Source organism: Corythoichthys intestinalis, chromosome 12 (genome assembly GCF_030265065.1).
Source record: "Corythoichthys intestinalis isolate RoL2023-P3 chromosome 12, ASM3026506v1, whole genome shotgun sequence".
In the NCBI taxonomy this organism is placed as follows: Eukaryota; Metazoa; Chordata; class Actinopteri; order Syngnathiformes; family Syngnathidae; genus Corythoichthys; species Corythoichthys intestinalis.
In genome coordinates this window covers 34,527,197-34,543,836 of record NC_080406.1, presented here as the reverse complement: position 1 = coordinate 34,543,836, position 16,640 = coordinate 34,527,197, and the positions used below count along the sequence as shown (strand labels likewise).

The following is a 16,640-nucleotide window of genomic DNA, read 5'->3' as shown; positions in this document are numbered from 1 at the left end:
AGTTTGCTGAAGGTTGCATCTAAAGCTGGATTTATACAGCGTGACTAAGTGCCCAAATTCTAAATTCGATGTACATGTACTTTCAAGTGATCCATATCCGATATCTCTGGGTTTATTTACTGAGCTCCTGAAACGGCACCCACACGCCCCAAAGTGCCAGTAAGTTAAGAGTGTTGTAAAGAATCCTGCCAAATTTGACTCATTAAAATATAGCTAAGCATTTAGAATGAAGCTTTAAATTCGCTCGGGAAAAAAAATTCAGCCATTGTCTGCTCTCAAATGCTGTCTGCATGCTAGCTTGATGAGGTAAATCCATGCCTCACTCAACTATCAACTCTGAAATTATTGATACAAACTGTTTGCAACAGAACAGTCGTTCTGAAGGATTATTGATAATGGAATAATCAATGCACAGCCACTTTTGGGAAAGTTCCTTTTTCTACACGAAATACTTTAAATTGCAGTTCACAAATTTAAAATGAACTGAATTTATAATTGAAAATTTTAAACTAAAGTTCATGGTTAAAAAAAATTAACCTTTGTAGTTCTTTTCTTTCTTCTCCCCAATAAATGCTGCCAGCTATTATTGACAGAGTCAATATAGAACCACAGACAGCAATTACTTTATCCACTTGAACACTGAAACTGTGTCAGATTAATCTTCATTTTCAATTTCAAATCCACATTGGTATTGACCTGTTCATAAAACTCTTAGCTTAAATGTTGGTACGTTTCTGTCAGATTTTTCACCCTATCAGAAACTGCAACTTGCGCGTAATGTTACAAACAGCCGCGAATGCAGCGATTCCAAAGAAAACACCAATATCTACTTACGTTTGGTCGTGGACGCACACGAAGGAAAGTTCTTCTCACACATATCCTACCATGTGACTGTGCTCATCTTGACTGCACACCGCTCTCACCGTTAACGTCATCCCCGTGCCATTAAGCATTTATTTATGCTGTATTCATGTTTCACATGTATGTTTATGGTGTAACTTGTTTGTTTATCATACCCCCATGTGATACATTAAAACTGTTCAGACCAATAGGACACTCAGATTCCTATTCTCTGTGTCAAGCAGCTGAACCGGACAGGGAAAAAAAAGTAATTTGGTCTTAATTTATGTTACCTTTTCACATCTTTGTGCTCGGTTCAGTTATTTGTGGCATAGAAATACCTGAAATGCTTTTAATTATAAATAATGTAAACAATAGACATTGTGTAAATAAATATAAGTGACCATCTTGTGTGATATTTCAAATAAATTACAGGCGGCCCAACAGTAGTGAAGAAAGACAGTCTTTTTGCTCGAGCTTTTCATTTGCATTAGTCATGCTTGTACCGTAATTTCCCGAATATAAGGCATACCCGTGTATAATGCGCACCCCAAATTTACTTGTAAAATCTAGGAAAAATTATTTTACCCGTTTATAACGCGCACCCTAATTTTAGCACCAATAAATAGAAGCATACAAGAAAACAGAGCTCGTGTACAGATACAGAAATGTCGTTTTACTGACTGGTGAAACACAGCACAAGCATAACACATTGGTAGTTCAAAACATTACCATAAACTGACAATATTTAAGGTAATAATATGATTTGACAACTTCTCCAACTTACCAGAATCTAGGAGAAAACAAAACAGATGTGACTTTTCTTTTAAAGGCTGCTGTATAACTTGCTCGTTTCATCATGATGAATAAATGTTTCTTCCATGGATTGATACGGTAAAATCAAAGTGAGAACGTAAGTCGGAAATCCGTAAGAGCTCATCGCTGTCGACACAACAGTAACAACAGAAACTATTGTTATTTGGGTTTGAGTTTCCCGACGGACAGATATAGTTGACGGATACATGGAAGTCTGTGTGCTTACGTTTGTTATGGTCCGAGTTGCGGAGCTGCAATAAACGTTGACTCAAATCAGTTCAAGAAACTAAATTCTGTGCTTTATGAAGAGTGAAAAAAGCAGGATTTAACACAGACGAAATCATTCGGCCGATTAGAGTAAAGTATTACCGAAACAAAATGGTGATGTCACGTACCGTAATGGTCGGCAACTGGTCGCCGCATACTTTTCTTCAACACAACGTGGCCATTTCTGTCTCCATCCATGTACCCGTTTATAATGCGCACCATGATTTTACAAGTTGATTTTGGGGGAAAAAAATGCACGTTATATTCGGGAAATTACAGTAATTTTCAGGACTTTACAGGCTCTAAAGTCTTAAGTTTACGTGTCTTTTACTTTAAGTGTTCGACACTTAAGGCGTCTGTGTGTAAACTCTCACAGGATCTTGGTTCTGTATGTAGCGCTTCACTCGCACTAATAATACATTTATTAATGCATTTGAAAATGCATTAAACGAAACGGAAACGCTACACAAGTGAACCGAGCCGAACATGCAAAATCGAAATTTTTCAATACATCTACGTGAATTATGTTCAATTTTAATGTACCTCTGACCTCTCCCACCAAAAAAAAAAAAAAATAATAATAATAATAATAAGAAGAAGAAATAACATCTGGCTTTGTGGCGATGTTTATGTCAGGGAGTTCTGGAGAGAAATTCTAGCCATTTTCACCTCTGCTCGCCACACACTTTACAGTATACACAGTTCTCAGAAAGGAAATAACATTATCCCATATTTCTCTCATTTTAATACTCAGGAAGTTCAATCGTTTGTATATTTATGATAAAAAAAAAAAAAAAAATAGTACAGTATTATAGAACGAAACCAAAGATCAAAATGCCTTTTCATGCCTGAACATTTGTTTGAGAAATATATTATATAAATGTTTTCCTGTGAATAAATACAGGATGATAGCTTCATGAAGTACCAAATTATTATTTCAATATCAATACAGTAGTTACAGTACTTGTGTCCTCATTTCACAGTTCCTCTGACTGTTCCTCTTCACCCTAGTGCTGCTCCGCTATCTTTTTCCACTCAGGTGTCTTTTTCCAAATGAAGAACACAGTTAAGGGTGTTGGTTTCTTCTCAAGATGAATTTATTCCGTAATGACACTATACAGTTTCTGACGCAATGTAACCCTTACTTTTCGAGGCTGCGAGTCGATCGGGTTACAGTTTCTTTGTGTAGCTTGTATTTACTCCGTCTTCTCTACTATAATGAGGACCAACACGGTAGGACGGCAAGAAACGTCAACGGCGCGACAACGTGGCCGCTGCGAGAACGCAGTGAAACGCGGGCGTTAAAGTCAATCAGCCAATGCACACCAGTCGCAGTGCGGACGCGTGTTAGACGCGTCCCAGAAGCAGCTAAACACAACGCATGAGAAAAGAAAGGCAGAGTTTATTATTTGATGCGAGACGCGGCCCTCCTGCGTCAATACTACTAGCTAGGATCGGGCAGAACGGAAGTCACTCGTGTAAAAATACGGTGGATCCAGTCGATTTTCAAACTAATATGCAATCGTAACCCATATTTTAAGTCCATCAGATCTCTTGAGTGGTAGATCGGGGCACAGTTGACTTGTCTTTGTTGATTTACAGTTGTCTTCTCCGCTATAATAATAACCAACACGGCCCCGTGTTCAATACAAAACCCTCCTACCACAACAAAACAAGTAGGAACTAATATTCACATAGGAACTAAAGTTATACAACATAAAATATTAAGAGTGTCAACAATAATCGATGCGGCGATGCATCCCGATGCGGGGCAGGGACGATTCGATTCGATGCGGGCAACACGCTGAATCGATTCAGCACATTTTAAAATATATAAGTATGTTCAAAAATCTTCCCTGCGCAATTCCGGTGATGCAATGGATTTGGTTTCCCCATTTGTATTGTTATTCTCATGTTTACCTGTAGAGAGAGCTACGTTACATTCAAAGCAAGCCCGTAGAGGTTAGATCGGGCCTAAAAAATTCCAGCCCAACCCGACACGGCCCGCTGGTATTGAAGCCCGACCGGCCAGATCAATTAACTATAGATTTGCATGCCCGAGCCGAGTGATGCGGAAAAAAAAACGCAGCAGCAGCAATTTATTTTCATTTCTTCAAGTTTTCTTACTATTTAAATAGTCTACATATTTTTATAAGAGTTATAAAAGCATTTACAAAACGAAATAACGCTGGGAAAGTTTAATATAAAAAAAACACGGTTTTGCAGACACACAGAGGAGAAGATTTGAAAGGATCACATTTGCCTTTGTGTGCATAAATAAAAGTGTCTTTCCTAACAAATTCTCAGTTGGCAGACAAAAAACGCAAGTTTACTCAATATTTAAATAGTCTACATATTTTTAAGAGATTTATAAAAGCATTTACTCAACAAAATAACGCTGGGAAAGTTTAATATTTAAAAAAACCCACGGTTTTACAGACGCACAGAGGAGAAGATTCGAAAGGATCACATTTGCCTTTGTGTGCATAAATAAAAGTGTCTTTCGTAACGAATTCTCAGTTGGCAGAAAAAAAAACGCAAGTTTACTCAATATTTAAATAGTCTACATATTTTTATGAGATTTATAAAAGCATTTACACAACGAAATAACGCTGGGAAAGTTTAATTAAAAAAAACAAAAAACACGGTTTTACAGACACACAGAGGAGAAGATTCAAAAGGATCACATTTGCCTTTGTGTGCATAAATAAAAGTGTCTTTCGTAACGAATTCTCAGTTGGCAGGAAAAAAACGCAAGTTTACTCAATATTTAAATTGTCTACATATTTTTATGAGAATTATAAAACCATTCACACAATGAAATAACGGGAGGAGAAGAAGAAAAAGAGGGCTGCGCCACAGCCCTCTGCGCATTTTTTTTTTTTTTTTAAATAATTTATTAGTCCAGCGCGGCGGCCCGACCCGACCCACCGAAACGTGAATGCTTAACATTTCGGGTCGGGTCGGGTTCGGGCACAAGATCTAACCTCTATGCAGGGGGGACGAGGAACCCAAATCCGCTTCCTCACCGGAGTAACGTCACAGACAAGCGCAGTTGTAATCGAGAGAGCAGAGAGATAGGACATAACATAACAATGGCTGAAACGGAGAAAGAGGGAGCGAGAAATATTATAGATATAAGATAGGCTAGGCCTACATTTTACTTTTGTTCTACATTACAATTTAGTTGATGTTTTGTTTGCAACTGAACTGATCCCTGGATTGATATTGCGATAAAGATGCTGCTGCACTACAATATTTTCTTTGTTGTTTTCTTTAATATTTACTTGAACATTTTTATTGATGGGTCGTTGTGACTAAAATACAGTGACTGTTATTACTGATTTTGCACAGGAGTTCAGATGTTGCACTGTGTGAAAGACTGCTACTGTGTGTAAAAAAAAAGAGAAAGCCCTGGTCTCATTCAAAGCACTAATTAAATGCTGTGATCTGATTTTTTTTTTTTTTAATATATATGAAAGTATACTATTTTCATTTGACTTCAACCAGGAGTGACAGAAGAGCCAATAAAAAGTTGTTTAATGTCTGCCCGCTTGTGTTGGCTCATGATTCACGAAAAATATGCTTTGCTTTAGAATTTTAATGCATCCCAGGCTTTAATGCATCGCGATGCATTGCCGAATCGAACCGAATCGAATCGTGACCCTCTGAATCGAATCAAATCGAATCGAATCGAATCGTGGCCCTCCGAATCGTAATTGAATCGAATCGTGAGGGCAGTGTCGATGCACACCTCTATAAAATATACAATATAAATGAATACTATATCACATTTGTAAAATACAAACACATAATAAAATAAATAATAGCCCATTTAAATAAAATAAATTGAAATGAGCTAAAACAACTGTAATTAAATAATGAAAACAATACACAGATCCTGCTTACACAATTAAATTGATTAATTTCTGTGTGGCGCTTTAACTTGAGAAAATCCACCAATAAAGCTTTTGAAAACTGTTCATAAGAAAAAAAAAATCATTGAGGCATTTCATTTGTAAAATACATGTTAAAATCTTTGTCATTGGAATTGCTTTTCTCGTTAGCACAGGACGTCTTTTTTCTTTCTTTCAGAAAGAAAAGCTGAACAATACGCAGGGTCTGAAAGGCAAATTGTTGTTGGATTATTATCTTTAAATACCCGCTACTTTTTGAGCAGAATTCTAGCTTTGTATAGGCTACTGTTCCTATTGTTGAAAGCACAAAAGTGTGTAATAAACAACTAGCACATTTATATTTTGCATTTTGTTTTCTTACTGTACCGAAAATGAACCGAACCGTGACCTCAAAACCGAGGTACGTACCGAACCGAGATTTTTGTGTACCGTTACACCCCTACCTGGAATGACGTACTGTAGTACGTACCGCCTAGATACTGACATGTTGTTGCTGCGGTCCAGCCCCCTTTCACTTGCTAGCAGTTGCTGCTGTTGTAGGCTCAAACTCTTTGTGTTCGTTCACGTTTCATCTTCAAATGTTTTATCAGGTTCGAGGTATTGAAACCAATTTAACTCCACCTCTCAAAAGTTTCAGGCATGCAACCATTGATTGTAATCGACGAGATTTCTATGCTGAAATATTTCGAGACTTCCGCCATTTCTCCAGGTTTGTTTTTCGTCCATATGAAAAAAGCTGCCCTGGCATTGGTTAAGAGCGGCTATTGGCCCGCTCTCATTGGTCTGGAGCAGGCCAATAGCGATAGCTGCTTGGCATGTAAAGTAATCATGTGTCATCACACAACAGAGAGTGTAGTGAGCGTCAGGAGAAAAAAAGGCTGCGTCAAGTGTTATAATACTGGACCGGTAAATGGTATCGGTGCCCTCTTTGCTGGTACTCGTTGATAACGATACCTCCATATCGGGCCAGATCGGCCCCCCCTGCCGATACTGGTATCGGTACACATTTAGTAAGCACTATCCTAACTAGAATATTGGAGATTTTCGGCGTCGCAACAATGAGGTGCTATGCTAGAGGAAAGCCCCTTTGGATGTCACCTCTGATTTCATTCTTCCCCCTCATGTTTCTGCCTACTTTCAAGGCGAGCTATAATTACATGACACAATAATACATTTCTTGTCACTCATGGTTTGGTTGTAAAAATTACGTGACTTTGTCTTACTCTGATATCATTAGGATAAATACTGTAATGACGAAGACACATACACTTTCAAAATGTAATATTTCTGTGAATGAATTAAATTTATTAAATTGTTGAACATGTAATTGGAAAAGGGCCTTCGCATTGCTTGTTCTTAGTAAAAATATTAAACTTTATGTAGCATACTACAGCATTTAATTGGCCTGTTCTTGCTCTTACCGTCCTTATGAATAAATGCAATAACCTTGACACTACCTCACTGGCCGTCGTCTGCAATCATTTTCTTTACTTATAAGCAAAGTTTGTATTTTTCAAATATCGAGCAACATTTTAATGTAGCCTTCTCTCTAATCCATCCAGATAGGGACGCCTTGATTTTGCAGGATTGGATTCTGTGCCTTACAGATGCGAAAAGCCATTCAGGCAAGTGACCTTCCGGACCCAGCGGAGAGCAACAGATAATTCTGCCTACTGCCAATATGTAGTGTAACTGACAATTCGGGTCTTTGGGAATTGGGGACATAGCGGTCATCTGAAGCTGTGTTATGTGAAAAATAAGAAAATATGACAATTCATAGATTTACACAAAACATAAATATGATCAAAACAATTTTCCAGTCATTTTTTTATTTGCTGACCAGGCATGTCTGCACATTATCCAGTTATAAATAAAGAACAGAAAATGAGAATAAAGCAAGTATTCTCCAACGACGTAGTATTAGGGTTAAAGGGGTGGGGGGTGGGGGGGTGGGATTATATATTGGGAAAAAAAGAACTATTAGATTTAAGTCGTATTATAAGTACACAAATAAAGTCATACTGTAACTGTTTTGTTACAGAATTTGCACAAGTTTAGTCAGTATTCGAGCTGTATTCGCTAATCTAAACATCTATAATATGATGTAAGGGTGTGAATGACCAATGTCATGAAATAGAATTAAAATAGGATATTTGCCATTAATAAACAGTCTTCCACAATTCAGTTTGAATTTATTCACAGGCCTTTGATTGATTTAATGCAATATTATGTAAAAATGTAACAAAATCAATTCCCTTTCATCTAAATGAATGAAAAACAAAGAGCAATTTTTTGTATTTCACAATTTTGTTTTGTTTTCATTTCAGACATTTGAATAAAAAACATTCATAAAAATTACAAGCATGTCAAAATTATGTCGCTATTTATTGATGTTTTAGGTTTCGTTTGATTTTGATTTGATTGTGCTTAATAAATCCATTTATCGATCCAAATTGATTAGTTGTTAAACTTAAAATATAATTATACATAATCATGTTGACGGGTCACATCCGTCAGACAATGTGCCACGCCTTCAAGTAGGGGGCCTGCCCACACCCAGCATCAAGAGGAGTTATTCTCAAACACACGCACGCAGTGATCTAACGCCGGATTTAGGTTGAAAAAGTATGAAAGCTGTACCGCAAATAAACAGGAAGATTGTCTCAGGAGTGATTTGTTCGAGGAGTCGAGGTAATTATTATATTTTTCATACCATGCATGCATTTTGAATGTTGTGAAAAAAATCGATGGGAGAAATCAGCCGCTACGGCATTGGGTCAATAGTTCACAATATTTACGTAAAATAAATGCTAACTGCACGTTTTTTTTTTTTGCTTTTAACCAAGAATTGAGATTGTTTTACGTCCATATGTGTAAAGAATTCAGGGATTTAAGCATTTATTCACAAGAATTTTCAACGGAAAAAGCTATTTGTTTTCTTAAGGCGGCCGCTACATTTGCTTACTGACTAGCATCATAGTTCGCAATATTTACGGAAAACAAATGCTAACTGCCAAGTTTTCTTGCTTTTAACCAAGAATCGAGAATGTTTTACGTCCATATTTACAAACCGGATTCGGTTGAAGTTGAGAAATTGTGTAGAAGGTAAATAAAAACAAAATACAATGATTTGAAAATCCTTTTCAATCTATATTCAATTGAATACACTACAAAGACAACAAATTTAATGCTCAAACTCATAAACGTTGTTTTATTTTTCAAATAATAATTGTCTTAGAATTTCATGGCTGCAACACGTGCAGTAGAAGTTGGGAAAGGGCATGTTTACCACTTCGTTACATCACCTTTCCTTTTAATAACACTCAATAAACGTTTTGAAAGAGAGGAGACTAATTCTCTTTGCTTCTCATGTGGAATTCTTTCCCATTCTTGCTTGATGAACCGCTTCAGTTTTTCAACAGTCCGGGGTCTTCTCTGTCGTATTTTACGCTTCATACTGCGCCACACATTTTCAATGGGAGACAGGTCTGGACTGCAAGCGGGCCAGGGGAGAACCTGGACTCTTTTACTTCGAACCCACGCTGTTGTAACAGGTGCAGAATGTGGCTTGGCATTATCTTGCTGAAATAAGCAGCGGCGTCCATGAAGAAGAGGTCGCTTGGACGGCAGCATATTATGCTCCAAAATCTGTATGTACTTTTCAGCATTTATGTTGCCTTCACAGAAATGTAAGTCACTCATGCCATGGGAACTAATGCACCCCCATACCATCACAGATGCTGGCTTTTGAACTTTGTGTTGATAACAGTCCGGATGGTCCGCTTCCTCTTTGGTCTGGAGGACACGATGTCCAGTGTTTCCAAACACAATTTGAAAAGAGGACTCATCAGACCACAAAACACTTTTCCATTGTGCATCAGTTCATTTTACATGAGCTCGGGCCCAGAGAACCCAGCAGCGTTTCTGGATGTTGTTCATAAACGGCTTTTTCTTTGCATGGCAGAGTTTTAACCCGCACTTACTGGTGTAGTGACAAACTGTATTTACTTGACAGTGGTTTTCTGAAGTTTTCTTGAGCCCATTTGGTTATATCCTTTACACACTCATGTCGGTTTTAAAGGCAGTGCCGTCTGAGGGATCGAAGGTCACGGTCATTCAGTCTTGGTTTCCGGCCGTGGCGCTTTTGTGCATTGATTTCATCAAATTCTCTGAACCTTTTGATGATATTATGTACCGAAGATGTTGAAATCCTTAAATTCCTTTCTATTTTGCTTTGTTCTTAAACTGTTCTTAAACTTTAAGCATTTATTTACAAGAATTTTCAACAGCAAAAAAGCTCTTTGACTGTGATTCCACTTGGTCAGCTTTGACGGCCACGCCAACAATGCAGGCCCCCTATTAATCAGCCCCGCGCCCGGTGTCCCCTATATGTATATGTATTTATTTATTTATTTATTTTTTAATCAAAGAAGTTGTACAGGTAGACCTGGCATTAGTCCTAAAAATGGAAATATATGTGGTAACATTCAGCAACAACAGTACATTCAGCAATCGATGATGATGATAATGAGTGGTTCTTCGTCGAACAATTTTTCATGACGATGATGAGACGTTACGAGCTAAAAGTATTTCTAAGACTAAAACATAATGAGACGATTTTCAGTTTTTGTTTGACGAGAAGAAAATGTGCTATAATTTCTGTTATATGTTCACGATGTGTGACATTTTCTTATAGTATGTGTAGTTAGCCTGCATCGTGGCAGTGTTTGATTGTGTCGCTCATGTGACATGCTGCACCCCCCCCCCCAAACACACACACACACACACACACACACACCTTCCAGGCTTACTTGTTTTGAAACACATGGTAAGATTTCTTTTCTTTTCATGGCAAGACACAGTATACAATGTTGCTTTAACCGTTAAAAGTCTATGCCAAGTGATCATCAGCATTCGCGTTCTCGTTAGCATTAGCGTTTAACATGGCGAGCGTCATCCTAAACTCTCGGGCAACTTTCTTTTTTTTTTTTTGTTTTTTTTTGTTTTTGTTTTTTTTTGTTTTTTTTTTGTTTACATATAGTTCATGGTGTCCATGTGGGTATAATTAATTGAATACAATGTACTGTTTTCCTGCTGAGTATGTATTACTGTCACAAATTGTCGTTGCCCTTGTAGGCGCTACAATTTGTGCTTGTCTATCAATGTTCATTTGGAATTGTTGGAAACCTTTATTTATTTATTTATTTTTTGACTAAAATTTTGGGATATTACAGATGAAAGCATTTTTAGTAATGGTTGGCTAAACCTAGAGGAAATGAGTCTGAGTTTTCACCAATGGAATAACAAGACAAAGACGAATACAGTATTAGTAGAAGTAGTAGTAGAAGCATTTAAAAACATTTAATCTTAGTCCAAAGGACTAAGATTAAAGATGAAATAAAAAAAACAACAACAACAACAACACTGCTTTTACTGTAAGCAAGGGTGAGTGTACGCTTCAAGATAATCGGCCTATTTAACCACTCTCCCATGAATCGGGAGCTGTGTCTAGATGAGACACAAATTTTGAGCATATGAACTCATTGACTGTGATTGATAGCAATAAATATCCAATCCATTTGAAGTGGGAGGGCTGCCACGTTCTAATTTTGAATGGATTGGACATCTACTAGAATAAACTCAAAGACTCAAAGACAGCCTCCATTTGGAAACAAAATGCTGACAGAAACAAAATAATTATTCTGTAGTTTGTCATGGTACCAGATTGCAATACCCACATTATCTTGTAGTGTAAAGCCAACCTTTGGGTTGTGGTCTAAGGCAGGCGCCCGGTTGCAGACCTGTAATTCTATTTTACTTTATTAGATTATTCCTTGGTTGGATAAATGCTGACGGGGAGATGGAGATAGCAGACAAGCTGCATCAGACTGTTAGAATATACAATAGCTGCATGCAGGTCTTCCTTCTGTGGTCATCATTAATTGCTTATGCAGCACCAGAGAATGTTTTTGATGTTCGGACTGGCATGTACTGTGGACCATCATGGACCGGACTGTGTCTTCATGCTGATTCTTTGAAGGGCATCGAAAACAAAACAACGCCATGAAATGCCAAAAGGACAAAAGGAAAGGTAGACCAGATGTGGAAGTAGAGGTGAACATTATGTAAATACAAGGCCTGAAATTCTTGTCATCAATGTAACCTGAGGTGACAGCTGAGTTTACATAATCTTCCAATGGTGACTCATATTAGGCATCTTCTTTAACCTCTCGTGTCGTCGTCTCTGTCTTCAATCCTAGTTTGGGAATTCGCTTTATACACTTAAGTCAACATACAATTTTCTTTTCTTCTTTTGACCTTTTCTTCTTTTCTTTCTTTTGTATGATCTCATTAACTATAATGCTAACATTATGCAATTAACAGCATACATTAGGGCCTGGTTACTATCTGTCTTTGAAAAAAGTGTAGTGGAAATTGGTCCTTTTTTATGAGTAGAGGCAACTGATTGCTCCCGTCGGCAAAATTCTACATATTCAGCACCAAGGGGCTTGTGAATGGGAAGTGACTGCAGATGTATTTTTTTCCTAATCAAATTATCTACATTTTGTATTTACAAGTGTTAACTTTTAATGCATTATTTGTTCGGTTGTTTGCTGCTGCAATGACCCATTTTACCCCCCGCGGGGATTATTAAAATTTAATTCGATCTCCTCTGTCTCTCAGTTGCTCTCAAGGAGAGAGAGAGAAATGAAAATTCTCGTAGCAGTTGAGTAGTTTTTATTTATTTTTATCACACTGGAGTCATGTCACATGTCTGTTTGAGATGTTTAAAATAAATACTGTAAAAAAAAAAATAAATAAAAATAAGTGACTGACGCCTGAAAATCAAGCGGCTTTGAATTAGCATCACCAACGCTACATGACGCTATATATGAGGCACGCCAGAGAGTGAGCCGACTCGTCTTGTGATGGATTGCACAAATTTACAGTGCGTGTTTTTTTTATTTGTAGTTAAAAATATAGAGAGCAGTGGGGAAAAAACAGCAACAACAAAAAAAAAAAAAAACACAGAGCTTCTCCAGCAAGGCTCAAGATTCAATTGCTCCAAAACACACCTGCTTCTACAGTGCTCTGCTGTTAGTGGAACATTTGCAGAATCAGTCATGTATATTTTTATGTTAAAGCAACAATATGCAGTATTTTTACTTCAAAATCATGTGACCAAACATTTTTCAAGTATACCTCTACTGGATGTCCTTTTTTTTTTTTTTTTACATACCTAGACTATCTTGTAGGACGCAGAGTCCAAGTGATTGGAAGGTGTATATCCATCCATCCTTCCATTAAAATATAGAAATACTGTATCGTTACAGCTTTCTAGCTAGAATTGCTGCTAAAATTATTAGATTTCGTTATTTATCTTGTAAAATACTTAATACCACAGAGTTTTATTGTTGTTATTGTTGTTGAATTAATTCAGATTCTGAAGATATTTTTGATTTGCCATTTTTAAAAAAATCTTCATTAATCCATTGGCTGCCAAACTTTGATAGCTGTCCAATTTATTTGGACTGGGAGGGCTAGCTATTCAACACCGCTAAGGTTTATACAGTATATATACAGATTCTTCAGATAATGTTTTTGCTAAAGTTTTGTTATTTTTGATCAAAACTTTACTTTATTCCCTTAGCTTGGCCTCCATTGTCGGCGATAAATGTCCAATCCATTTGGATTGGGAATCCTGGCAACAAATGATTACTGCCAGCTTCTCGCAGTTCAAATGGATTGATCACCTATCCCTGTCAGTGGTACTGAAATATTGTAATTCATTAGCAGCCCTCCTAGTTCAACATCTGTTACTATAGCCGTTATTGGAACCGATTGTATTGTCTTGAGAAAATCAGTGTTGTTCTTCATTACACAATTAAATTTTCTAACAGTCAAAGCAAAATGACATTGTTCACCTAAAGTGGGAGCTGGGGAGCAAATATATGAAAACATGGAAGAAAACAAGTCACGTACTGTTGCTTTAACACGTCTCTCACATATGAGCACAATAGCTTCGGAAGTCATCATCGATTGGAAAAATAATGTCCTTCCATGCACACAGTGTATACAAATTTAATAAAATACACAAATACAGTACAGTAGCCCACATTCACGTGTAAGCCCAGCTTATTTTCACACAAACAGCAGAGAGGACGACGGTCAAATTACAAATACATTCTTAAAAAATTGTTTCATCGAAACCTCCACTGGTTTGATGAAAAGGGGTGTCCCCTGTTGCACCACCGTTACAGTTCATAAGACACTTCACTTTTGTATGTAACGTCACTGATATGTATGCGGTCGGCCTTTGATTTTCAAAGTGACGTTGCTTTAAACACTCAATGGAGACAGATAGCTTCACCGTACAAAAGCAGACAGGACTCAATAGCTTAACAGTAGCAATTTTGTTCCAACAGCCACACAAAATTGGCGCTTGAAATTTTTAAAATACGGACATCTAAATTGACAGGTACAGTACACCATGGAAACACATGAAGTCAGGTAAGCACTGATTGGCCCGCAAACCTTCACAGCAAAGAGTCAAGGACACAATTTTCACCTAAACACAACGAGTCACTAGGGATGGGCTTGCTAATCAATTCATCGATTAATTGATCAGAGAGGAATTCATGGATCAAAGTGGTCAGGGCAGGGTTAAATATTGCACGATTTCTTATAATTCGTTTGAAAATTAGAATATTAACTCAGTAATTGCCTATGACGGCAATAAGACACCCAATCCCTTTGGACCTGGAGGGCTGCCAACGATCATTCGCTGCCAGCCCCTCCAATGACTTTTGACTGGCAGGGGCTGGCAGCGAATGATCGCTGGCAGCCCTTTAGGTCAAAAGGGATTGGGGGTCTATTGCTGTCAATGGCACTGAATGAGTTAAGAAGCACACTATATAAATTGAAATACCAAGCAGTGATGAAGACGTACGCAAACTGTTTTAATGGCAAATCCTTGAAAAATAGTAGAGGTTTGATTCAATGAGAAAAAAAAAAAAAAATTCTTCAAAAGATTGTTTTGAGGGGGAAAAATTTTGGAATTGGAACACTTTTCAGTACGTTCGTATACACGTCCGCCCAATGTTTTGTTGTGAAACTGGTGTCACACACTAATTTTTGGTAGTAATCCCCTAGTGGGGGTGCTAATGAGCGAGTTTTGAGGCATGTTGTGGTATGGACCCCTAAAAAAAACGAGAATTAATTTCAGTCATGTGAGGACCCTGAAAAAGGCACTTAATTTTTCACTATGTTCAATAAATCTTAATAGTAGTTTACTCTTTTGAACTAAATTACTGATGTAAATTGACGTTTGGTGTCAATCAATTTAAGGATTTGTCCTTTTGTCACTGCTTGCCTATTTGTAAAATGGGTTTCTAATGTAATAATGTCATCTAATTATTGATTTTTAGATTTTCACTTGCTGTTCATTTTTACTGCTTATGAGTCGTCAGTGAACCTAAACGGGCATACATACTTTTTTAAATGCTCCCGCTCTAGTACCTTGAGAAAAGCCAAGCAAATATGAGGTGAACATGCAAGTTCATTCCACTTCAACCCGAGGGTATGGCTTCGACACAAGCGCAACACAGGCGCAAAACAGAAAATTCAGAAAGCAATTCCCTCTCGGAATCAATTATTCGATGAAACGATTCTTATTTTTAACCATCGTCGACCTACCATCCCTACAAGTCACCGAGTAAAAAAAAATAAAACAAAGAAAGACACAAAGCAGATGATTTTTGGTTATACAATGTTTGGACCCCAAAGAAACAAACAACAAAAGTCCCCAAATGGCGAGCTTGTCGTCCGGGAGTGCGCGCTAAGGGCCGCGTCACTTCCCCGAGTCCCGCGACTCGTACTCGGCCACGCCACCACACTCCTGGCTGATGACGGTGCTGTGGATGAGGCTGCTGGCCAGCGCCTTGGGGCGGAGCTCGCGGGTCAGGTAGGAGGGCTCTTCCAGCGCCGTATGCAGCGGGGAGCACTGGCCGTCCGGCGGGCCATAGGCACTGCTGTCTGAGCCCCCCTCCCGCTCCTCTTTCACCTCTCGCTCGGCCGGGTCTGGGGCCTGCCCACTCTTAGTGGGGCTCCCGGGGGCAGGCGGACTCTCCTGCAGGGGCGGGCACGGCGCACGCTGCGATTTCAAGTAGGGTTTGACGTTGGCCACGAGGATGGTGCTGTCCCGTTGCTCCTTCCCGAAGGTGCTGAGGGTTTTGCGAGCGCCACGGCTGATGGTGCCATAAATCTCTGTCTCTACCATGGCATCCATTCCCACAGGGATGAAAAGGTTGGTGCGATTATCGGCGCTGTCTGCTTGGCTTCCGATCCGTAACTTTGGCATCCAGCATCTGTCAGAGTGTCCCAGCGCACGACACTCATCGGTGCAGTGGACTGATTTGTCTTGTTCTGGAAAAACAGTGAAACATTTGTTACTTTCTCCCGCCGGAGTCCAAAAGCAGAACCTACCAGTACATGTGGAGGCATGACTATCAATAATAAAATAGTGTAGGGGGGAAAAAAAGTCGCAAAAAAATAAGACACACTGGAAAAAAATGTTTGTGCGTCATTCATTAAATGTTCAGTTTTAAATCAAAATGAAATGAGCCACAAAAAGGAGCTAGCATGTTCCTTATATTTATTGAAATCACCCAAAATAGCATTGATTTTCAATTTTCAATCGGACACTTATATTGAAAAGAAATTTTAAAGTACTACATGATCAAAGGCATGATATTATCATTTAGTTCAGTCAAACTGCCTCCAGGAAATTGTACAGGTTGC

The 16,640-nt window shown here is 38.3% G+C and overlaps 1 protein-coding gene across 1 annotated transcript in view; it reads right to left on the bottom strand.

Annotated features, from left to right (window-relative positions):
- Positions 1-14,681: 14,681 nt before the first annotated feature.
- LOC130927129 (protocadherin-17-like) overlaps positions 14,682-16,640 on the bottom strand; it is a 50,089-nt gene continuing 48,130 nt past the window's right edge. The window contains exon 4 of the mRNA XM_057852707.1: positions 14,682-16,265. Coding sequence (XP_057708690.1) covers positions 15,691-16,265 — 575 coding nt within the window. The 3' untranslated portion in view covers positions 14,682-15,690. The remainder of the gene's footprint in view (positions 16,266-16,640) is intronic.